This window comes from Anabrus simplex, chromosome 13, assembly GCF_040414725.1.
Source record: "Anabrus simplex isolate iqAnaSimp1 chromosome 13, ASM4041472v1, whole genome shotgun sequence".
Classification (NCBI taxonomy): Eukaryota; Metazoa; Arthropoda; class Insecta; order Orthoptera; family Tettigoniidae; genus Anabrus; species Anabrus simplex.
Window position 1 is genome coordinate 33,245,241 of NC_090277.1, and position 25,266 is coordinate 33,270,506.

General features: G+C 38.3%; 1 protein-coding gene across 1 annotated transcript in view; it reads right to left on the reverse strand.

Moving 5' to 3' along the window:
* LOC137502913 (zinc finger protein OZF-like) overlaps positions 1–25,266 on the reverse strand; it is a 52,084-nt gene that overhangs the window by 2,513 nt on the left and 24,305 nt on the right. The window contains exon 4 of the mRNA XM_068230110.1: positions 11,894–11,976. Coding sequence (XP_068086211.1) covers positions 11,894–11,976 — 83 coding nt within the window. The remainder of the gene's footprint in view (positions 1–11,893; positions 11,977–25,266) is intronic.

The following is a 25,266-nucleotide window of genomic DNA, read 5'->3' on the forward strand; positions in this document are numbered from 1 at the left end:
TGTGTTTGAGCGTTTTAACAGTGTTATACTTAGACTGAGCTACACGTGACACTTCAGGACGTATAAGAAATCTCCCAACACACCTTCCAAAATAATGCATTTGATCATTATTCAAGAAATTGTTCTTCACAAGCCCTTTCTTCAGGAGTAAGAAATGGTTGATTAAGTTCTTCAAGCCTCCAAAACCTTAGCAATTTTGTGTAAAGAGAATCAAGTTTTACAAGCCTGGCACACCGAATCTTGGAGTTATTCATAACACAAACTCAGGGATGGTGCCTGTAAATCCCTGACTAAATTTGGCCAACTAACAAGATGGGATAACCTTTCTCATGCACGGCCATAGAAAACAAAATTTCATAGTACTCTTCAGCTCTTAGCAAGATATAAATAGCAGAATGCAGCTTAAATATACCAACATTCAAGATAACGTCACTAACGATATATACCAACTGCAACAATCAATTTGCTGTGCAGGAAGGTGGCTTGGGTATTATTCATGACTGGAGAGTTCAACTTCAATGTCTAATCTGAAATATTAGAGAACGAAACAAGGTTGCATGTGGATCTTCCAGGCAATACTACAGTATTTCCTATATCAAATACAGGTAGCCAACAAGTCTTAGTACAAAAACCAAGCTTCGTGACAGGACTACAAGACGCTAATGAAAAATGACTCCCCCAGTCCAAAAAATCTTGAACTAGTACAATTTCTTCTGAAATGTTCTTCACTGCTATACAAGCTGTGCATAGCTGAATATTTGAGTGGGGAACACAATTGCAGAACTTCTAACATTTATATCATTATTGGGAATTGCTTTTTCTTTAAAAACACTAGTCAACAGCCATTTTGCATCTGGAATGTGATACATCAACCAGTATGTATTTTGGTGTGTAGAATCCGAATATACCTTTCAAAATCTCCTAGCACGTACCATTTTTGAGTTTTAAAGGTGTTTTTATTTTTGTGTTCAGTATTTCGCTTTTTGCTGTTCTTCTGTTTTGATGTCTAATTGTTTCTTATTGATTTGCAGAGGAGAGCTAGAAGATCTACAAATCGTCAGTAAATGGTTGGTGTGGTAATCCAGTGATGTGAAAGATAGTGCAAACTTTTTGTGTTTAAAACTTACACTAAGAAAAATGGCAACTTGTAAATCTCGTTGCTGTCTAAACCACCCCGACAACTTTTGTTATGTGTGTGGGAAATTCACTCCAAAAGCCCAAAGAAAACCAATCACTGATTTGGTTAAGAAGGAATATAAATTGTATCTTGATTGTCCTGTTGGTGATCAAGATAAAAATTTTGCACCTCATACTGCCTGCATAACCTGTACTACAACCTTAACCGAGTGGTTGAAAGGAAAACGCCGAGCCATGCCATTCGCTGTTCCGATGGTGTGGTGTGAGCCTAAAGGCCATTATTCAGACTGTTACTTCTGTCTTACAAATATTTTGGGACATTCAAGCAAAACTAGACACAAAATAAAGTATCCAAATGTACCTTCAGTGCATTTGCCTGTGCCCTTTGATGAGGGGTTGCCTGTTCCTGTCTGTAACTTGAAAGCCACGGAACCAGACACCATGTCAAGTGAATCAGAAAGTACTGAACATATAGAAGAGTACTGCCCTCAATATCATGACACTTCACCTCAGCTCTTTAATCAAGAGGAATTGAACGATTTGGTACGCGAACAAAAACTTTCGAAACAGCAAGCTGAACTCTTAAAAGATTCCCAAATGAAGTGAGGCAAAGCTGAAAGATGGTATATTTCTTGGACCACAAATAAGACAAATGCTGAAAGACACAACCATTGATACCAAACTCACAGATTTCCAATTAGCTGCTTGGTCTTCTTTTAAAGCAACTGTGGAGGGCTTTTTGGGTAACAGGGAAGACAAAAACTATGTTACCATTGTGAATGATCTGTTGAACAACTATAAGAACATGGGGTGTAGAATGACGCTTAAAATTCACTTTTTACATTGTCACCTTGATTTCCTCCCGGAAAATTTGGGAGCCGTAAGCAATGAGCATGGTGAACGCTTTCACCAAGACATTCTTACCATGGAACACCGTTACCAAGGCAATGGGAACCCTTCGATGATGGGAGACTACTGCTGGGGTCTTGTTAGGGGGAGTGATGAAACGGCAAACAAAAAAAGAGCTCCGTCGTCCCATTTTACAAAAAACAAAGACGATTAAAGGTGAATATATCTTCTGAACTAATTTGGACCTTTTATTGGCATCATGCCCGTATATACATACAAAGCAGTATTGATTTCAAACGTTCTGAATGTGCATTTTTGTTTGACTTAATTGTATCAATTTTTGCTATTGCCATTTTTTATTCTGCTGTATATCTAGGAAATGTGACGTCATAGAGGAAAACTGATTTTACCAGTGTATTCAGCACCCCAAAATTAGGTAAATCCACTCATTTAAAAAATCAGATGCAAAAGAAATTTTAATTTCTTAACTAGTGAAATTATTGGTAAAAGTTCCATTGTACCGGGGGAACTTGTGTCGCTTACACTGTTTAGACAGATGGGAAGCAAAAAACATAGATACCAAAGGTTATTTTCCCTCACAAACTTGCAGTGATAATCAATGTTTATTTGTTTGAACTTTCCACAATCAGAATTGATATAATTATCAAGTTTGCAACACTTACAGTTAAAGGAAGTACTCTTGTTCTTGTTGTCAATTAAAATGTAAAATGAATGACAATGAAAAAATGACCATGAATCCAAAACTATCAGTGGATCCAATTCACAATGCCTTAGTTTCAGAGATAATGCTTGTTGTTCATAAGGGTCCAAGTCCATGACACTGCCCAATGCAATAGTAAAGCAGAACCATGGCTGTCATGCAACAGTGGTATTAATCACTGGTATCATACTCATAGCAGTACTAATCACAGGTAAGATAGACACACGGCAAGTCACACATAATGGCACCACTCACAAGTAACACAGACCAATGGTGTTCCCCATATTAGGGTACTACTGACAAGCAATGCAGAATAATGGTGTTCCTCACATAGTGAGACTAAATACGGTCATAGACTAGATCAATGAAAATGATGATACTTATTGTTTAAATGGTAGGTAACCAGACCCTTTTTGTACGAGGTGCAATAAAATGAAACGATAAATAAAACTTCAACATGTATTAATTGACAAGAATCTAAAGTGAATGATGATGACAAATTAGCACAAATTCAAAACAATAAGTGGATCCGATTGACAATGCTTTAATGACGTCACTATGCAAGTCAAGATTAGAAGGAAAATTTAGAATGAAACATACAACATAGCTTGGAATCCCAATGTTCGAAGCTGCATCAACCTGTGTGCATCCCGGAGTCGGCGGTCACAGCTCTACTACTCAAACACTCCTTCATGTCCAGATTTACAACAAGTTCCGTTCCTATGCTCACATCTCAAGAGGAAGAATAGCAAGATAATTAAGCGGAAGAAAAAGGATTTTCAATGATATTTACCATCAGAGTTTTTAATTTTATTCCATTGCCTAAGCCTATTACAATATCTATCGCAGTGCAAACATCATCTAAGAAAGGAGAGAAGCAGGATGAGGTACATAATGAAGAAGGCGATGATAAAGAAGACACCCGAGAAGGTCTCAATGCCTTTTTACCAACAAAGCAGTTTAAATAAAGTTTTCTACATATCAACTATCTGCACATAGTCTGAAATGTGAACAACATGCCTCTGTTATCATATGTAGATGTAAGATCCAAACCTACTCGTAGAAAGATTGTAACAGATAAGAGCGGGTCAAGATTGTCGTTACACAATGTATGAAGCAGATATTCTAGAAATAGAGCAAGAATGACACTGTGTTGGTATTACTGAGTAACCGCTTTTACAGTACAGTCAGTACAGTACCTTTTATTTTTCTGTAGCATACAGTACATTATAATGTTGCAAAATCTTCAATAACCTACATCTCTTAGGGTGTTATCTTCAACTCTATCCATAGAGCAGGTCTCAAGCCTCGATAAGGCAAGAGAGACAAACGAAACATTAAGCTAGCTAAAAGTACTTTAGGGGGAAGTATAAAATTTAATTCTTGTATAACAGCGTTAGTAGTCGTCTATCGAAAAATGCTACATAAATAAAGATGAAAAACATAACATTTCCAACCATTTTTGGCCGAACCTGAGTTTACGAGTTTTTGTACAGCCTATATTACCACAGATATTCCCGAGTATAAACTTAACTGAGTTGTAAGAAAATGGTTGAATGAAATGTAAATAAAACTTGTAATGCACACCTCATTTATCCACACATTTTAGTCACAGCTCATTAGCCTGCACTCATTAGTAATTGCTAATAACCCCTTGCTCAATTACCCCTATCATTTGCAATTACTAATTAGACCCTGCTCATTAAGTCATGCTTAACTGACACTTGCTCATTAGCGACTGCACATTGTTGATGACCACACTGTTTTCAAGTCTTAACCCTCACCAAGGGAGTTTACCAAACTTGGAAGATGGATATGTGTTTTTACCATATTTAGAATTAATAATAATAATAATAATAATAATAATAATAATAATAATAATAATAATAATAATAATAATAATAATGTTATAGGCTTTACATCCCACTAATTACTCTTTTACGGTTTTTGGAGACGGCGAGGTGCCGGAATTTAGTCCCGCAGGAGTTCTTTTACGTGCCAGTAAATTTACTGACACAAGGCTGACGTATTTGAGCACCTTCAAATACCACCAAACTGAGCCAGAATCGAACCTGCCAAGCTGAGGTCAGAAGGCCTGCACCTCAACCGTCTTAACCACTCAATATTTAGAACTAATGACATCTTCTCAGCCTATGTTAGTCTATATAAACTTGATACTCCACTAAGTTTTTAAGTACAATTCTGGCCATCATTCTTAAATCAGCCTTTTAGGCTGATGACAGTGCAATTTTCAAGACTCAAAAAGCTAGCGCTCAGCTCCTAAGTTAGTTTGAGTAAGTCTAGACACACTTGATAGCTATCTTTCACCACATTTTTTAAGTTCTGAAACCAAATATTTAATATCTGAGTGAAGTAAAAATTATGGTATGCAATTAGAAGTCTCTAAAGTTCAAATCTATAAGATTGAAAAGTTAAAATCAACAAGTATGTGACTCCGTGGTCACTCAGCTCTGAGACCCTGAGATCGACCTCCATTACGTCCATGTAAGCAATTCGAACTGTTAGGCGTTACATCATCTCCCTAGTCCCATATAAACAATGTATATTCACTACCTAGTACATAACTACAGGTTCAACTCCGAGTCCCTCAAGATGCCTTCCATTATGCTCTATCAGTATTAAACGTTACACCATTTCCCTAGTCCCATTAGCAAAATGTGTAGCCACCATCTTGACCTAAGTCCAGCACCGAGTCCTGAAGATCACCCTCCAATCGTTCCCCGCTATGAGTAAAGCATACGTATTAAGCCTTACACCATATCCCTAGTCTCACTAGTACGAGGTTTAGCCACCATTAAATTCCAAGGTCCATTCGCAGAAGCTAATGTTTCTGCACATTACTCAAAGGTAACTGGAGGTATGTTGTCAAGGTTGAAAGCAGCATGTGGTCGAGTATTTTGTAGGCTCTTAATTACCTCGTTCTCTGTGAAGTAAAGGATGGAGAGGGAGGGTGGTAATGGCTTAGCTGTGTTTGGGTACATATTTGAACTTTTCCCTGGCTCATTGTTACCCTCTTTAAATTTTTCAATGAACGTTGAGGCAATGGCCTCGGGGGAGGCAACTATTGTCATTAGAGTAGAATGCACTTTGTGCTGATTTGCCGTGTGTGCTACTAAGGTATAAACACATGTCTTTGATGTTGTTACTTATCTTGTTTATGTAGTTTTTGTATGCTTTGTGGATGATTTTCATGGTGGTATACCTCACGCATTCATATTTGTCCCACATAAGATTGCTTGTATCCTGTTTATGTTTCCTGTAAAGCATGTTCCTTTTGCATACCATTTTGACTCTTTCTTTTGTGATCTATGGGGATTTATTCTTGGTAACGATGGGTAGATGGCTCCTTAGAAGTTATGATAGCAGTTCGCAGCCAGTTTTCTTGTAGTAATAGACTTCTCCATTAAATTTTTACTGGTGGTTCCTCGTATTTTATAGTAACTGTAACTGCTAGGTGTTCGGAGGTACAAAGGATTACTTCTGTTTGGTTGGAGGGTGAGTGAGGACAAGAGTCTTCATTATACGGGTTGGTTCAGTAATTAACTGTTCACGGAACACATTGTAGAATTCAACAACAAAAGTTGCTCCTAATAGACAGGTGGGAAGAGGCAGGTGAGGGCGATCATTTCGTCTGAACATTTCCAAGATAAAACCACCAGCCTTCTAGAGAGTTTTCAATCAATTACTTTGTACATGGCTTAGGGACAGTAGTAATTCCTCACTGATGTCACTGGAGTGGGGGGATTCGGAGCTCGGTACATGAAACCCAAAAGAAACTTGTTTCCAGCGCATGTGAATTTTACCCAAACAAATTCTGCCTTTGTTTCCAGAAGCTCAAAGTGCGCAGGGTTTAATTCAGGTTTCATGGCAATAAGTGTTCCTCCCTGTGCCCGTTTACATCTCGTAGACAGCTTTCAAAATGGCGCCGAATGAAGGTATGGCCCATCCGATCTATGAGATACAAGGAATATATATGTAGAGCGATATTATAGAAGGCCATGCATGTCTGGGAACGGACAAATATTGAAGACACTACGGGACAGTAGAGAGTCAAGTGAATTGTTTTACAAAAAATACAAGCGAAGGTATTGTTAAAAATTCACTTAAAAATCTGCATCGCAAGAGTGAAGACGTAACCGGTAAATGAGCTATATATTGAAAGAAGATACAAGAATTTAGAGTAGATTCTTGAAGAAAAGGAATCGTCGTTGTAAAACAAATAATATAATTCACTGGCCGATGAACCAGAGTTAATTAAAATATAAAAAGAAATAAGCAAGACACGGTGATATACGCCTAGAAGGATCCCGAGAGCAATCGCGTCACATTCTGTAAGGAGGGACCAATTGAAACCCAAGAGAAATACTTACACACGGCAAGAAGACTGCCTTGGTCTAATTCAAGAAAGGAGAAGAATAAATTTTCGAGATTTTCCCAGAAAGGGCCGATATATATACGGAGAACTTAATCTCGATGAGATCAAAGTTATATCTCAGAGAGCAAGCAAAAGGAATAATGACTGAAGAATTATTATTGTCAGATGGATCATATCATGACAATTTTCTGCTCCGAAATGTATATTTTTGTTATCAGCAGAAGCAATATGATGTGTGCCTGCTAAGCATGCATGATGGACCAAACTGGGGAGCGGTACATCCTAACCAGATGACCAACCCATAATGAGGAACGCAACGGCCAACCGGATGACCAACCCATAATGAGGAAGGCAACGGCTAACCAGATGACCAACTCATAATGAGGAAGGCAACGGCCAACCGGATGAGCAACCCATGATGAGGAAGGCAACGGCTAACCAGATGACCAACCCATGATGAGGAAGGCAACGACTAACCAGATGACCAACCCACATGAGGAAGGCAACGGCCAACCAGATGACCAACCCACATCCTGACCGCAGAACTATCGACATCCGAGTTGAGGAGGAACAACTGGACCAGATGTAATGACAAGTGAGCTAAGTCTTTACATTTTTAATTACGTAGTTTTGATTTGCGTATACATTTATTTTTGGCATGTGCTGATAAGTTGGTGATATAAACCATAGAATTAAGAGTGCCAGTGAATAATGAAAGTGAAGTGTGAGATATTTAAGTCTATAGTAATACGATCGAGCAGTGTAGAATAAGATTCTAGTACATTACATATACGCCGCCGCATTTTTTTGGTCTGAATAACTAATGAGTTACGAGAATTTGAAGGAAGTGTCTTTTATAACAGCTCACAGCAATGATTTGACACATTGTGGAATTTTGATAAATCTCGTATTGGTTATACTAAATGTTTACGTCATGTTTGTTCTGCGCATCTCAGATGAATGTGTTGAATCACGTACCCTTTGCCTCGCAACATGAGAGTATGGAACTCAGTTTGGGGTTATGATATATAACGGTACTGAGATGTGTTTATAAGAAAGGCGATTGTGACATATCTGGCATGTAATATAAGAGTAGTCGCGACATGTTGTAGTGGAGGTTATGATAATGAAGTTGTTAGTTGCATGTTGAAATCATGTTACAGTATTGGTACCTCGGCGAAATAAGTCAATGTATAATGAAATGCGGGTGATTATTTATGTGTTACGGAGAGGGCAAGGATTGCCTGCATCTAAGGAAATACCATTCACATTTATAAGAGGTAAGGATTTGTGTGAAATGATACATGTACGTGAAACTGAGCACACCGTGGGAATGACCTAAACTAAGGTATGAGTGATATACATTGAAGTAGAATTGAGATTTTGATGGGATTATATGACAATAGTAGATGCTGTATTTCAAGTACGAGAATATTATGATGTATTTTGTAACGGTGTTCATGGCCAAATGCAAATATGATATTTATAAATGCGGTAATATGTTTCCGAGCATAAATGCATAGCATTTACATTCTGACTGCCCAAATGAATTGAGTAACTTGCGAAGGTGAGAAATGTTATGGAATATGACAAAGGGAGAGCACACAGAGCCTGAAATAGATGTATATGTGAATCAAAAATTATGTGGAAAGCTAGATAGATAATTTATTTATTCTGACACAGAGTTTATCTGAATTTACATTCTTTAAGAGAATAATGGATAGGGATATGATAGGCTAGGAGCCAGATTTAACAGGCATTAGGGAAATATGCCTTAGCCCGTAAGTCGTTACCGAAGCGCATCATACAAGAAAGACCAAATTAAATGAGTTCAGATTTATGTTCAGATTTATGTCCGAATTTATGTTCAAACTTATGTTCAGATTTATGAGCAGATTTATATTTATATTCATATTCAAACTCAGATTTATTTGTTTATTTTACGTGTTATTCTGCTAAACTATACATTTTATTCAGATCTAATTAGCCTGATTTTTTATGATAATTAGCAATCTAAACATCATAACGATATTTGCGTCAACTTAATGACTTCTTTTCAATGAAGACTGTGGATGTCCAGTGATCAATTGTAAATAGTAATATTCATTTTTGACTTCATTTCGGAATTGGTGTAAATAGCTTAACATTGCATTTATTTATTTTTTCTACGAGTCACTGGTGACTCTGAATTATTATCTGTACATAGTAACAAAGCAAATTCTATCCTAAATTACATTACATTTCCCTAGAGCAATCTTTATTCAAATAAATATTATTATTATTATGTTTTCCAGAATTTGTGTGTGATGAATTCTTTCCATTTTACGTAGTTGATAAGCTAGTTGGTAAGCCAAGAAAGTAATTGACTGAGTTGATGCCTGATTGGAATTTATCAAGGACTTACATCGTTGGTACTTTAGTCAGGTGAATTAATTATTTGGTATTACGTCCTCCGTGAACCGGTATTATCTTCGAACTCACGTTAAGTGAGACCTAATGTAAAATCTTCAGATTTTACTCCAGAGATAGATACCCTGAGAAGAAATTGAGCTGCTGGGAATTATCTTCTTACCCTTTTCCTACATGGGGGCACATCCCCCTGAGGTTTCCTAAATACTGTGCATGATTGATTGAGATACAACTTCCATATCATAGATTGACAAATTAAGTCTGTATTCACTAATGCACATATTTGGTGGGTCTAATGCAGCAAGAGTGGCCTGAACTCCCTGTGTACGGTTCGCATATTTCAGGCTGTGAGCATTAAATAAAACATAGTAACTGCTCTATTCTGTTCAGTCCAATATTCTGAGTTGCGAACATTACTATTTACACTGCATGATGTCATGTTAAAAATGATTCTGAGATCAAGGAGAACTACATTTCCAACATGACCATGTCTGCACTCCCGAGATAATTTTCTACAATAGAGAAGTATTAATCATTGCACATGTTCACAGGACTGATGAGTAAAAAATGTACATGCCATAAATAGGTGATTGACGTGATGTTTAGATTTACACATGTTACACAGGCATTTGAATGAGATTTCTGATCTAGGTCCTGGGTTCAATTCCACATCTCCACTAAGTGCAACTGAACACATCACAAGGTGGGGAAATGATACAGGCCATTTGGAAACCTTGGTCTCTCCAGCAACCCTCCAATCCCCCAGACGTCCGATATCCATTCCTGCAGTGGAATCTGTATACAATTCTCTGTTTTTCAAGGTGTATATTGATACTACTTTTGCTAATATTATTACACTTTATATCATTAAAATATGACACAAACTCGGAGAACTCGTATCACTACGGAGATGCTTACAACCATCTTGAACTATTTTCTGGTTATTTTGTTGTGATAAGCTGCAAATTCTAATATTTGTGAGTAACATTCTTGCAAAACCAAACATGTGATTCCTTCACTTTCATCTAACATGGCCAGACAAGAAGCAGTGTTGCCAACATTTCTATCACAGAATATACTTTCCCCCTGCCTGAACACTGAGGATGCCGAGGTTAACCTCTCGCTCTGAAACCACCCCCAATTTTGCTTTTGTTTACTCACTTAATTTATCCATACAAGGATGCATTTCTCAAATAGCTTGTTTACCTGTCATTCATGATCGTATTTCCGTTTTATTGACTTGAAAATCCTTGGAACATTGGGATGAGTGTGTGAGTGGTGTATTTAATTTATACCATACATTGCCTGTGATCACCAATGTGTGCAGAAATCAGCTATTACTTACAATGTCAGGTGTAAGAACAAGGATTGTGAAAGACCAACAGGAGGCTAAGTTAAATGTCCCAGAGAAATTAAGACTTGACACTCAGGCAATTAAATATCTCCAAACTGCATGAAGCAGTGTTTATAATGAGGTGCTAAAGGTGAAGAAGAATAAACAAAGTACAGATGATGTAATATAACACAGCAGCCTCCGTGGATCATTGCTGGATTTTCAGCCACTGAATCCGAGGATCAAATTTTCAAAGTTCAGAATAAATTTTGAGTATGGAAGGAAATTGTGTACATGGTCATCCAACTGCAAATAATCAGGCCTTGAAATATAAGAAAGATTCCTGGCAGGGTTCCAATGTGATTCTTCCATCTGAAACAACATTTAAAAATATGGACCTAACAACACCAAGATAAAAATCTGCTATGCCATCATATGAGCCAGTGTATTCTATGGCCTTGGAACTTAACAAGCCACTGAAGGTGACAGTAAATATAGATACCACAGAATGAATTTCCTAAGTGTCATTAATGAAAGAAATTGGGGATTCGATAGAGGAATGCAAAGATGTACAGAGGTATAAAAGGAGACAGAATGAAGTGCCTAAATCACAGCAGGTTGATTCTCTGGACTGGTCATGTTGCAAGAATGGTGAACAGCAAGGTCAACCCAGGAACACCTATTACAATATGGAGAAATAAACTAGGATGGTAATATTAATAATCACTGCACTGGCTCAGATACTGAGTGGTGCCAACTAGGCGGCCTGCTGATCACTAGATGCAACAGGGTGACTAATTTTAACTTTGTGGAATTTTCTCATGAGCCATGATCAAACCAACAAGTTCGGACCACGAGTGAAGTACAGGATACAGAATACGAGAATGACCTGGATGGACCTGTGCTCACCTTGAACCCAAGATATTGGGACATCGAGGACTTCACTTCACCTCTTGACTGCAGAGGGAGCTATTGAACAAATAAATAGCAAATTCCATTTTGTCGAGGGTTACAGGTGTAAAATCTAATAAAGCTAAACAGTACTTACTTGTCTTCTTCCTTGAAACAAGCGACCAACTGACCTACTGTTTGTTCATCTACGCATATTTCATCCTTAATATCGGTGGAAGGCTGCAAAAACAAAATATGCAGAACAAAGTAAGAAATGTAGAGTAAACAGATAACTAGAGCAAAAGTTTATAAATAGACATGACACAGCTGATAAAAGTACACTGCATAGCTGCCCAATAAATATATCAATTTACTATCCTAATGTAAAAAGTCAATAAACAAGTGTCAAGTCAAAATAATGTGAAAAACGGGAACAAGAAAAGGCATTCATAATGGGATAAAGAGGTCAGCACTGGAAGAGGGAGCAAAAGAAGAAGAAAAACTAGAAGAACAACAATAATCTCTGCAATTTTTCTACAACTTTCTGGCTTTGTGTTCATCCTATTATGTGTTCTTAAATGACTGGTCACTTGTTTGTTTCTTGTGTTCCGACAGATGACTCTGATTGTCAAAGAGACATACATTGGATCTTAACCAGTTCATGTTCAAGTATGTACAACAGACAGTCAGTTGTTGGACTTTCCATTAACTCTGGACAACATGAACGCTTTATCAATACAGACTTACAACATTTACATTCTGATTTTAAGGAGCAATGCTGACCGTGTATTCTACGGATAGAAAGAACACCGCATACCCGGAAGCCCCAGAATTGATTCTCAGACAAGTCAGAGATTATTACCAGACTCTGACGGCTAGTTGCTGGCCCACTCGGGCTATATGAGAACAATGAAGGTGTTAATTGATAGAGAGGTAGAATCCTTAGCCTAAAAAGCCAAGAATAATGGCCAAGATAATTTGTTGTGCTCAGCACACATCAACTTATAAACTGCAGGTCATTACGCTGAGCAGAAGTCGCTTGGCAGGGTAATGCTCATCAGAGCTGAAGAGCCATGGGTTTTGGTTTGGTCTTAAAACGACTCTGTTCAGAGAGTTTAAAACTACCTGATATGTTTCCTAGACATGAGCAGAACTCCCTAATATTTAAAAAAATTATAATTGAACTGACGTAGTCTACACTTGACATAGTATGCAAAGTTAGAATAATGTTATCTCTCAGGTGTTTTGAAAGAGAGAAACCTTACACGTTGCTTCCTCACAAGTGAACTTTCCACTGTTCTAACAAAGGTGAAGGGATTCAATTTAGTTAATTATCATTGTGTATTTCATCAACAGAGCAATATTCAAATGAATTCATTAATCTAAACCTTACTAATGAAAGTTAAAGGATCATAACTAACGTCGTATATTTTGAAAGGATCACCCAGCAAAAGAGAAGAAACTCCCATTGCCTTGTGTAGCAAATGCTGCAAAAGGAAATCAAGGATCCAAAGTACGTAGGTATCACTGCCATTGAAAATCTGAAGGCTCATTTCTTCTCAGATGAGTCTCTTCAAGATCAGCTGCATCTATGGATATGCCACGTAGCACATGTAGAATTATATTGACTTTACTGTAAAATGTTATACCGGAAAGGACACCCCATTTGTTCACAACAATAAAGCTATAAACAACAATATATATTACCTTCGTGAGGAGAAACATGCTTGAAGCAAGCGATTTTCCAGATATATCCACAAAATATTCTCAATGGACTGTTCATATGAAGATTAAGTAGGCCACAGGTGAATGAAAACAGAAATATGTAATTAGCCCTAGAATACGAAGACGAACTGAAGTATGGGAGATAAGACGGTTGGATATTTAATAGTGTCAACAGTGCTGCAGAGACGCCATGCAATGGAATCTAACAATGTCACCGACAGCACAAGTTAGTTGCATACCTACCTTACCTCAGAGCATACCTTCTCGCATCACACGCGTGCAAACTGGCATTATGAACACAGCCCCGAGTAAGCTGTCACGATGTTCAAACAGGAACAATGGAATTGGGTGAAGATTGAATGTGCCAGAGGTCGTAGAGCACGGCAGTGTCCTCGAGGTCTTCAACAAGCTGGCAGCGAAACTGCATAGCCTTACAGGACAGTAGCACGCTGGGTAAAAGCCTTCAACGAGGGACGCCAATAAGTATCAGACGTGTGTCAGCCAGGTCATCCTGGTATCAATGAAGGAGAAGTGCTTGCTCTTGCCGGGTTAATGGACACTGGCCGATGTTTTATGATACGTGAGTTGGCCCGAGACACCGGGTTACCGAATACGATTGTGCTTCATATTGGGAGGAACACACGGGCATGAGAAAAATTTCATCAAAATGGGTTCAACATGATTCAAGGGAAATGCAGAAATGATTACGATATGATGCAGCGCGTAACAATTTGGAGTACTGTAAGTACGAAGAAGAGGATTTCTCACGCCGTGTTGTTACGCTGGATGAAACATGGGCTAAATTGTATGCGCTACAGCTGAAGTGCTGATCAAAATAATGGCATCGATATGGGAAACCACGAAGACTGAGAGTTCATGAGAACCCCAGTCATGTGAAAGTTATTGTTATACTCATCTATGACTGTGATGGTTTTATCATAACGCACTATGTTCCTCCACAGCAAACCGTCAGACAAAGCTCGGCCACATACAGTGCGTACGTGGCTGATTTGTTCGGGCGATGGCGTTGGGAATTATACCATGTACTATAATCCACAGATTTAACCCGTTGTGACTTAGACTTGATTCAGAAGATGAAGGAACTACTTCGGGGCCTTTGCTCCAGAACTGTTTCAGAGATGTCAGGCGGTAAACTGCTCCATTCGAACTACCAAATTAACAGGTGCTGCACCAGATATCATATGATGTCCACATCGTTGGCAACAAGATGTACACAATGCTCGTGACTACTCTGAAAGACAGTAAATCGTGGTACAACATTCATATCTTTTGTATGAGTTGTAATAGAATATTTGCTACTATTAAATTACCAACCCTAATAAATGTCCAATAAGTTTCTATTTACAGCTTGCTTCATGGTGCTCCGGCACAGACAGGAAAGGGCTAGGAGTGGGAAGGAAGCAGCCTTGAAGCCAACTTACGGACCCATTCCTTACGCCGCCAATTTGGACTGAACTGTTTCGTAGCAACCTATAAGCATTTGTAGTTTTAGTTACTAGCAAGTGATAAGTCTTGCACCACATGTAGATTACTCCTTGAAGTTCAGTGAGACTTCTAAATGGAAATCAGCCTCCATAGACCACAGAATACTGTATAAATAAACAAAATGCTATCTGCTTGCGTTTGTCAGTAAAAAATCATGGCTGATGATTATGTAGATATTTTGAAGTGGTTATAAAATGATAATGAGAATTATTTTTCTTCAGAAGACAGTGCTATTTCTTACAATAATAATGAGCGTGTTAAGGAAAATGATTCTAGTGATGACGACAGCATGGACGATGTAAACGAAGACCGAGGCGGCACGACTGCTTTACGAGATGGATCTTCAACATGGAATTGGTCAAACATTTCAAATACACCGAAAACAATTCACTGGTGTTTCTGGTCTCAGTGCCGTTGTTTTGAGAAGACTGTGTATTAGATGTGTGTTCAGAATTTCTTAGGGAAGAGTTCTGGGAAATGATTGCGATAGGAACCAATGATTATGCCGCTTTGCAGGCGAATAATTTGATGAGAAAAATTTGAAATGAGACAGTAAATGGTATCCTTGAACGTTTGATGAGCAAAAAGCGTATTTTTGCTGACGATTCTGATGAGTCGGGTAAGAAAACCTAAACTCAAGTTGTGCTGGTCTAAGAGGAAGTTTCAGAAAGTAAAATATATCCAGAGGCGATGGCATTTCATCTATTCTGTCAAATTTCACAATTTCTGCACTTCTCTGGTAACATGTTTACAGATCCAAATGACCATCTAAGAAAAATCAGACCAGTTATTTCATATTTGCAAACAAAGCTTCAGAATATTTACAATCTTCAGAGAGATAGAGGTACTGATGACAGTGTTATGAAATTTCTAAGTAGGAACCCATTTGGGCAAGACAATCCTTCCAAACAAGCCAGGTTTGTTATTAAAATGCATAAACTGTGTGAAAGTGCTTTTGGATACAGTTCCAGATCAAAATTTATACCAGACAATGCAAACCGGGTGTTATTCCGGCAGTGTTGGAACTAATGGAAGCAAACTTGAACCAAGGTCATATATTATATCTTGAAAACTGGTATGTTTCTGCTGTACTTTTTCACACCTTGTTGGAGAATGGAACGCATGCTGTGGGTACCGCATGCTCTAACAGGAAGAACGTGCCTCCACACTCTGCACAGTAAAACTGACGAAAGGTGAGGCTATTAGTATGACAGCTAATAAAATTATCACCATAAAATGGAATGACAGAAAGGATGTCCATTTACTTTCAAATGTTGATAAGGACTTGGAGCTTGACGTGAAAATTCAAAGAAAACGAGGTAGAGGATAGGAAGTATTGAAAAACCCCCAAGGGTATTGGAAAATACAACCGGAAAATGAATGCAGTATATCATCAAGACCAAATCCTTGCATGTTTGCCCGTAACGCGATGGACTATCAATGGTTATAAGAACATAACGCTGTATCTATTGGATATGGCTATATTCAATTCATACGTTGAGTTCAATAAGATTACTGGCAGGCGGCTACATTATACATAATTTCTCACAGCATTTGCTGAGCGATTGTTGCAATGTTGCTCTCCCACCTACGACACCAAAAGGAAGAACGCCCAGTCAATACAGATACGTGCGGCTTCGGGCAAATGTATGGGGTCATTTTCCAGTGCCTATTGCTTCAACCGAAAGGAAGAAACATCCTTCTACGCCCTGCAAATTTCGCAAGTGTCATAAAATAAGGTCCGAATTGAGGTAGCTATGTGAAAAATGTGGTTATCCACTCCATCTGGAGAGCTGCTTCAAAAAATATCACACAATGATTCACTACCGAAGACTGAGAATGTTAATGAACAGTTAGGCATTGGCCTGTGATATAAATAGCTTTTAAAAAATGCCACTTTTTGACCAATCCTCAATAAACAACATAAAAGGACAATTTTCGAAAATAAATAGTGTTTTCTGTCCCTGCAGGTTTCCAATGGGTTAATTAAAGTATATATTCAGAATTTGCCTGGTTTAAAAGTGGGAAACAACAGAAGACCATCTATGGAAGAATGGCTGAAAGAGAAGTGCAAGGATGTTCAAGGCTTTATGGTCCCAGGAAAGGTAGAGACTGCATGCAGGAAAATCAAGAAAGCCTTTGGAGAAAGGAAAACCAGGTAAGAAAGAGTAGTGATGGGTGATACGACAGTGCCAATTGATTGGATATGGAGGAACATAGTCAATAGTTTGCTGATAATCCTATGAAACTGCAGTCCAACGATAAGGCACATTTCATATATGCATCCTTCCCACTGTATCCAAGCAAATCCCCTCAACGAGAGCTCAGACGGAAAAATCTTCCAGGGAAAAAAGGCAAAGCAGAAATGTGGCAGGAACATAATCAACAGCAGTATCCAGGTAAAGAAGTAGATTATAGGTTTCTGGAACAATACGAGGCTGTTGATGCTGATGAAATGGGTGTCCCAGTTTTGAAGTCAGAATTCGAGAAAGTTTCGAAAGGCCTAAGTATAAACAAGGCACCAGGAATTGATACCCTCAGAATTACCGACCGCCTTAAGAGAAACCAGCATGGTGAGGTTATTACGTTTATCGTGCAAGATGCATGAAAAAGGAGAATTGCCATACGATTCTTGGCAGAATGATGTTACACCTATTCCCATGAAAGCTGGTGCTGAAAACTATCGCACCATTAGTTCAGTATTGAAGGACAATTTGAAAATGAGTTGGAGGACATCAGTTTGGCTACAGAAGAAATATAAGAACACATGAAGCAATCCTGACTTTACGTCTTATCTTAACAAGACTGAATTGAGAAGGACAAGCACACATACACAGTGTTCGTAGAACAACAAAAGGCATTCATTATTGGTTACCGAGAAAGATGAATTATTTACAAACTGCACAAAAATCAGTCTGCTGTGATAAGAATCGAAGACTTTAAGAAAGCAGCAGTATTCCATAAGGAAGTAAGGCAGAACTGCAGGTTCCACCTCCTTCACAATGTTCATATAGAAGAAAGAGGCAGTATAGAAAATCAAAGAGGAATTTGGAAAGGGTATCGCAATCAAAGGAGAGGAAATTAAAACTCCCAAGTTTGCTGATGATAATGTGAATCTATCTCAATCTACAGAAGATCTGGAGAAATTGTTGAATGGTACTGACAAATTATTGGGCAAGGAGTACAAGATGAAGATAAAAACAAATCCGAAACAAATGTAATGGAGTGCAGTAGAACGAAGTCAGCTGACGCAGGAAATATTAGATTAAGAAATTAACTTCTAAAGGTAGTAGATGAATATTGTTACTTAGGTAGTAAATAAACTAACGACAGCAGCCGTAACGAGGACATAAAATGCAGACTGCAGGATAGCACAAGCAACGAAGGCCTTTCTTCATAAAACAAATTTGCACCTTTCAAACACTGATAAACGGATTACTTAGATGTTTATGGACACGCTTGCCTGGAGCGTGGTGTTGTATGTAAGTAAAACATGGATGATAACTAGCTCAGGCAAAAGAGGGCAGATGCTCCTGAAATATAGTGTTAAAGATGAATGGTGAAGGTGATCTTGGTATATCGAAACTCGAACGAAGAGATACGGAATTAAAGTGGTGAGAGATCAATTTGGCTACATTTGACAAGAAGAGATAAAATGATAGGACATATCTTAAGACACCCAGGACTTGTTCAGTTGGTTTTTGAGGGAAGTGTAGTCAGAAAGAACAGTAGGAGTAGACCAAGATATGAATATGACAAGCACATCAGAGCACATGTAGTAGTTACCTAGAAATGAAAGTGATACCACAGGATAGGGTCGCATGAAAGGCTGCATCAAACCAGCCTTAGGACTGATGACTCAAACACTAACAAGTGAAAAATGTGTCCTGGATAACAGAGACTGCAATTCCTTTCCTAGAGGACATGCTGGGAACCCAGTTATATTCATTAATCAAGATGAACAAGCCAGTCCAGTTCACTTGTAAAATAGACTGTATTTAAGCCAAACATGGTCACACTGTATTACACCTTTTTCCATATCACAAAAAAATTGAATCCCATTAAGCTGATATGGGCAAGTGTCAAGAATAGCATTTCTGAACATAATGTGATGTTCAGAATGGAAGCATTACTAAAATTTATGGTTAACAAATTGATTCTATTACAAATAACGACTGGAAGTAAAATTTGTGAGCACGTAAAGAAATTTGAAGATCAGTAATTTCTAGTGAAGTTTTATTGGACCATGGTAAACATAAACGTGGGAAGTGAAATGGACAGAAGTAGAGACAGTGACGGAAGCAATACTGGAACCGCAAGAGAAAGTGATAATAAAACGATAGACACTGCCAGCGGAAGTGAAATAGACATGGATGTGATGAAACAGTGGGAGGGGCATTATCTACGAAATTTACTAAGCCTAGCTATAGTGACAGTGAATGATCCATAGTCTTCTATCAAGTGATTAACATACTGAGTTATGTGTAATATGCAGATACGTGTGTAATTATTGGAAGGATTTGTGAAAGTTTTCTTAACAGTGCACCCGTTGATGCAACGGTTTGCAAAATATTTCCCAGCAGCTCAATTTCTTCTCAGGGTTTACCATTCAACATGAAAAAGATCTAAAAATTTTTCACTGAGTTTCGCTTTACGTGAATTCAATGAAGATACAAGATCACCCGAAGACGTAATATTAAGAAAATAGTTCGCCTGTATCAAGTGCTGACGTTGTAATTCCATAATAAATTCCATTCAAACACCTACTCAATAAATTAATTATATATCTTACGAACTAGCTTAAGGACTAAGTAAGATGAAAGAATTCACCACTCACAAATTCTATAAAATAATAATCCATATTTTATTTAGTAAGAGGATTAACCTAGGAAAAGTACTGTAATTAGATTTAAGATAGTATTTTTCGTGACTATATACAATGAATAATTCTAAATCAGCACTGGCTTGTAGAAAAGGAAAATAAAATGTAATGTTAACTCGTTTTTAAGTCGTTGCCGAAATGAAATCAAACATAAATATTATTCATAATTAACCACAGGACATCCAAAGTGAACTTGAAAACAACTCCTCCCATTGAAGATGATATTGTAATGATGTCTAAACTCATAATCACCTGTATATCACCATACTGAACAGGTAAGCCACATAAAATCTGAATAACATCTTAATAAAATCTGAATAACTACTGAATTTGATGAATAACATGAATAAAATGAAATAAAAATGAACAAAATAAATAAAATGAACTAAAATCTGAACTCATTTGATTCGAGTTTCTTCTTGGATATGTTTTAGCAACGACTCATGCGCTAAGGCTTATATCCCTAGTGCCTGTTAAATCCGGCTCCTAGCCTACCATTTTCCAATCTATTAACCTCTTATAAAATGTAAATTCAAATAAACACTGTTCCAGAAGAAGTAAATTCCCTATATAAATATTCACATAATTCTTGTTTCGCATACATATTCAATTCAGGCTCAATGTGCTTCCGTCTCATCATATTCCAATCATTACCTTGATGCGCAAGTTACTCGGTTCAATTAGGCAGTCTAAATATAAATATCACACATCTATGCTTTGGGATTATATTACCGCGTCTATCTATATCATGTCTTCCTTCTGGCCTATACACTACTAGAGAATATGTCAAAGTACTCTCATGCTTCAAATACAGCATCTACTACTATTATATTATCTCATGTAAATCTCAATTAAATTTCAGTATATAGTATTCATACCTTGGTTCAGGTCATTCCCGTGATGTACTTCCTCTTATGTGTCTTACTGCGTAATCTGACCAAAATGCGGTAACGTTTTTGCAACGTAAATAGAAATCTAATTCTATACTGCCTTATTATATCATTCTAGACTTAAATTTCTCACACTTCAACTGGATATTATTCACTTCCTCTTAAATGTGATATAGCATTTCTTTAAACACATTTATTCCTTGCCTTTACCGTAATTCATAATATAACCTTCTGCATTACATAATATATCCACTTATTTCGCCGTCTATATCATACTGTAACATCATTTCAACTACTCAAATCACAGTTTCATTACCATAACCTACGATATGCAAATGTTGCGATTATTCTTATATTGCCTTGCTAAATATGTCACAAATGCATTACACTCAAACACTTCTCATTAAAGTTATGTTTTATAACCCTAAATAAGTTTCAATACTACCATATCGTCGTGCAAGGAGTACATGTTATAATTATTCATTTCTGACGCGCGGTCCGACTATGACGTAATCCATTAGTATGACCAATGCGAGATTTATCGAAATTCCACAACATGTGTTAACTCTTTCAGCTGTTAGGTAAAGACACTTCGTTCATATTCTCGAGTACCTCACTGCTTAATCTGACCAAAATGCGGTAACGTTTTTGCAACATAAATAGAAATCTAATTTTATACTGCCTTATTATATCATTCTAGACTTAAATATCTCACACTTCAACTGGATATTATTCACTTGCACGCTTAATTAGATTGTTTGTATCACCAATTTCAAAGCACATGCCTAAAAAAAATATCTACAAACCAAGAATTATGCTACTAAATGTAAAGACTTAGCTCGTTCGTTGTTACATCAGGTGCAGCTGATCGTCTTTCACCGGGATGTAGTTAGCTCTGCGGTCTGGATCTGGGTTTGACCATCATTCTTCCTCCCGTTCAGAACCGATTTCTGGTGGGTAGTGTTCCCCTGTCATCACGGTCTGGTCATCTGGTTGGATGATCCATTTCTCACCATGGGCTGGTCATCTGGTTGGGCTGTACCTCTCTCCAGTTCGGTCCATCATGCACGTTTAGCAGTTGATCATCATGTCAATTCTGCTGGCAACAAAAATAGACATTTCCGAGAAGAAAATTGTCATAATACAATTCATCTGAGAATAATGTTTCTCCAGTAACTGTTCTTTTTCACCCTTTGAGCTATAAACTCTAATCTCTTCGATATAACGTATTACATATATATATATCAGCTATCTCGGGGAAAATCTCCAAATGGTGCTTAATAGTATTTAATGTTATTCTTCTTCCAGCTTGAATAAGAATAAAATATTCTTGCTTCGGTTTATATACAGTATATCTCTAGTGCGGTTCGAATTGGTCACTTCTTGCAGATTTGATAAGCTTGCTCTCCGGATCCTGCTAAGCGTATTTAACCGTATCTTGCTTAGCTATGATATCTAAGCTAACTATGGTTTCTCTGTAAGTTGATTTTACTATTTGCTTTTCAACGAGAATATCCTTTCTTCAGGAATTTTTCCCAAATCTCTTGTAATTTCGTGCAATATGTAGCTCGATCGCTGGTCACGCCTTCACTCTTCCAATCCAATTTTTTAAGTAAGTTTTTAAACAATCTCTTCTGTTCTATTTTTTTACAGAACTATCTACCTGACTTTTTACTGTTCCGTACTGCCTTCAGTATCTGCCCGTTCCTAGACATACATGTCCTCCTATTATATATCGCATTATATACTCACTGCGTATTCTTCTAAACCGAGTGGGCCATATCTTCCTCCGGCGCCATTTTGTAAATGTCTACGAGATGTAACGGGCACAACAGGAATACTACAATTTACGATAAGATTTTATGTTTCACAAGGCATGCATTATACAATATCCTCACTTATACTGCTGTCCTGTACTTAAATGAGTGCTCTCCACAATTAGCACAACCTCTCCCAAAGATTGTGACTTTGTCCTCAACACAACAAAAGCAATATAAAAAGAAACCTACACTGCCTGACATCTTTCTGATGTACAACATACAGGCAGACAGGGTAAAAAAAGGTATACTTAGAGAGTAACACAGGACCAATCTGCTGAAATCAAATGCTGGATAGAGAAAGCAGAGTCCATCTTTATTAGCACGTGGTAACTTCTATCCTGAAACGATCTCAGAATAAAGCTCAAAATGAGAATAACGTAGTGCTATGTCCTCTCCACTCTACTAAATACCGTAGTGCCCTATATACTTTTTTAACCACAGAAAAGAGAATCCAAACTTTCAGGATGTGCATATATAAAAGCAAGTTGTATAATAACTGTGGGTCATGTTTTTGGCGCCGATGGGACAGGAAAGGGCTAGGAATGGAAAGGAAGTGGCCTTGGCCTTAATTAACCCTCACTTGACCTTGTGTGGTCCCTGGGATCTGTGACGTTCGTTATATCTCTGTGAGTGCAATGCTTTGTCATCAATTTACTGCCCCCACCCAGTACGTTTCTACATGCTATGGTTGAGAAGTCGTGCACGTGCGGTTGCTTGGTAGGTGAGTATTTAGATAGCCGTGGTCCGTGGGACCACACAAGAGCAGTTACGTAACTTATTTATTCTTAGTGAAACGTGATATAATGGACCAATCCAAACCTGGCCCCAGCTGGATAAATGTACGATCCACGGATTTCGAGAATGTTGTTGCTGACTGGCTGCAAGCGGATGATGAAATCCAACAAAATTTGTCGGACTCCGAAGAACATCCCCCTGTGGGTGGGGGCAGTAGAATAACACCCACGGTATCCCCTGCCTGTCGTAAGAGGCGACTAAAAGGGGCCTCAGGGGCTCTGAACTTTGGAGCGTGGGTTGGCGACCACGGGGCCCTCAGCTGAGTCCTGGCATTGCTTCCACTTACTTGTGCCAGGCTCCTCACTTTCATCTATCCTATCCGACCTCCCTTGGTCAACACTTGTTCTTTTCCGACCCCGACGCTATTAGGTTTGCGAGGGCTAGGGAGTCTTTCATTTTCACGCCCTTCGTGGCCCTTGTCATCCTTTGGCCGATCTCTTCATTTTTCGAAGTGTCGGACCCCTTCTATATTTTCCGTCTGATTAGTGTTATATAGAGGATGGTTGCCTAGTTGTACTTCCTCTTAAAACAATAATCACCACCACCACCACCATCCAAAGAACAGATAGGTAGTCACGTGCAAGATGCTTCAGAAGAAGAGTTTTCAGACCAAGATGATGCCGATTACATACCCAGTGATCATGAAACAGCTACTGAGGTAAGTGTTTCAGGAAATGAAGACACAGGGGCTGAAGATATGGACGTGGCAAATGAAGAACGTAACCCAAGGGAACAGTGTTTATATTATAGTAAGAATAGATTCAAGTGGGCTCAAGCTGAACCAACTAGATATGTTAGGACGCCGTCGCATAATATTTTGAGACTGCCAACTATTCGAAGTTCAGCACGGCGTGAAAAACTACTCAGTCCAAAAGAAAATTTGACCTGATTTTTCATGAGCGTATGCTTACAATCATTATAACAGCGACAAATAGAAAGCTCGACCTGATGCGACAAAAAAGTCATAGCGATCATAAAGGTGATATGAGTAAAGTACAACCTCTCACTTTGATTGAACTTAAGACTTTCCTTTGTCTTCTAATTTTTAGCTCTGCTTTCAAATCAAACCATGAAAGCATTCTGTCCTTATTCACCACGGATGGCACGGGCAGAGAGGTATTCAGAATGACGTTATCAGCGAAGAGATTTTGTTTACTGCTGCTGGTTTTGCGACTTAATGATTTTGAGACTCGTCACTTGCGTAAACAAGCAGATCCGGGTTGTGTTATCTCTGAAATTTTGAACTTGTTTAACGAAAACTCTCAGAACCATTACTCTATAGGGGCGAATGCCACAGTTGACGAAATGTTCGTCACCTTCCGTGGACGCTGTAAATTCAAAATGTTTGCACCCAATGAACCGGCCAAATACGGCTCGAAACTTCAGTGCCTAGCAGATGCTAAGACTTACTACATGCTCAGTGTCTACTTGTACAAGAGGAAGGGCTCTGAAGGGATGAACCTTTCTAATGATGAAAAGAAGTATTCTGCGCCAACTCAAGCGGCTCTTCTATTATGCAATCCCATTTACTATGCAAATCGAAATGTCACTTTGGACAATTGGTACTGTTCGGTGGAGCTACTGGAGTTACTAAAATCTAAATGGCTCACAATCCTTGGCACGTTGCGGAAAGACAAAGAGGAAATTCTGAAGGATTATGTGCCTGACAATAAGAGACCTGTCTTCGGTTTTACCAAAGACGGGACGCTAGTAAGCCATGTATCAAAAAAGAACCGAGCCGTCATTCTACTCTCATATATGCATCATAATAAGGACATACATCCCGTTGCTGAGAAGCCTATTTTGATTATGGACTACAACACCAGTAGACCAGAAAACAACTATATACAGCAGCAAATGATGCATAAGAAGAAGGCCGATGGCTGTGTGGAACCGAGTGCTGGACATTAGT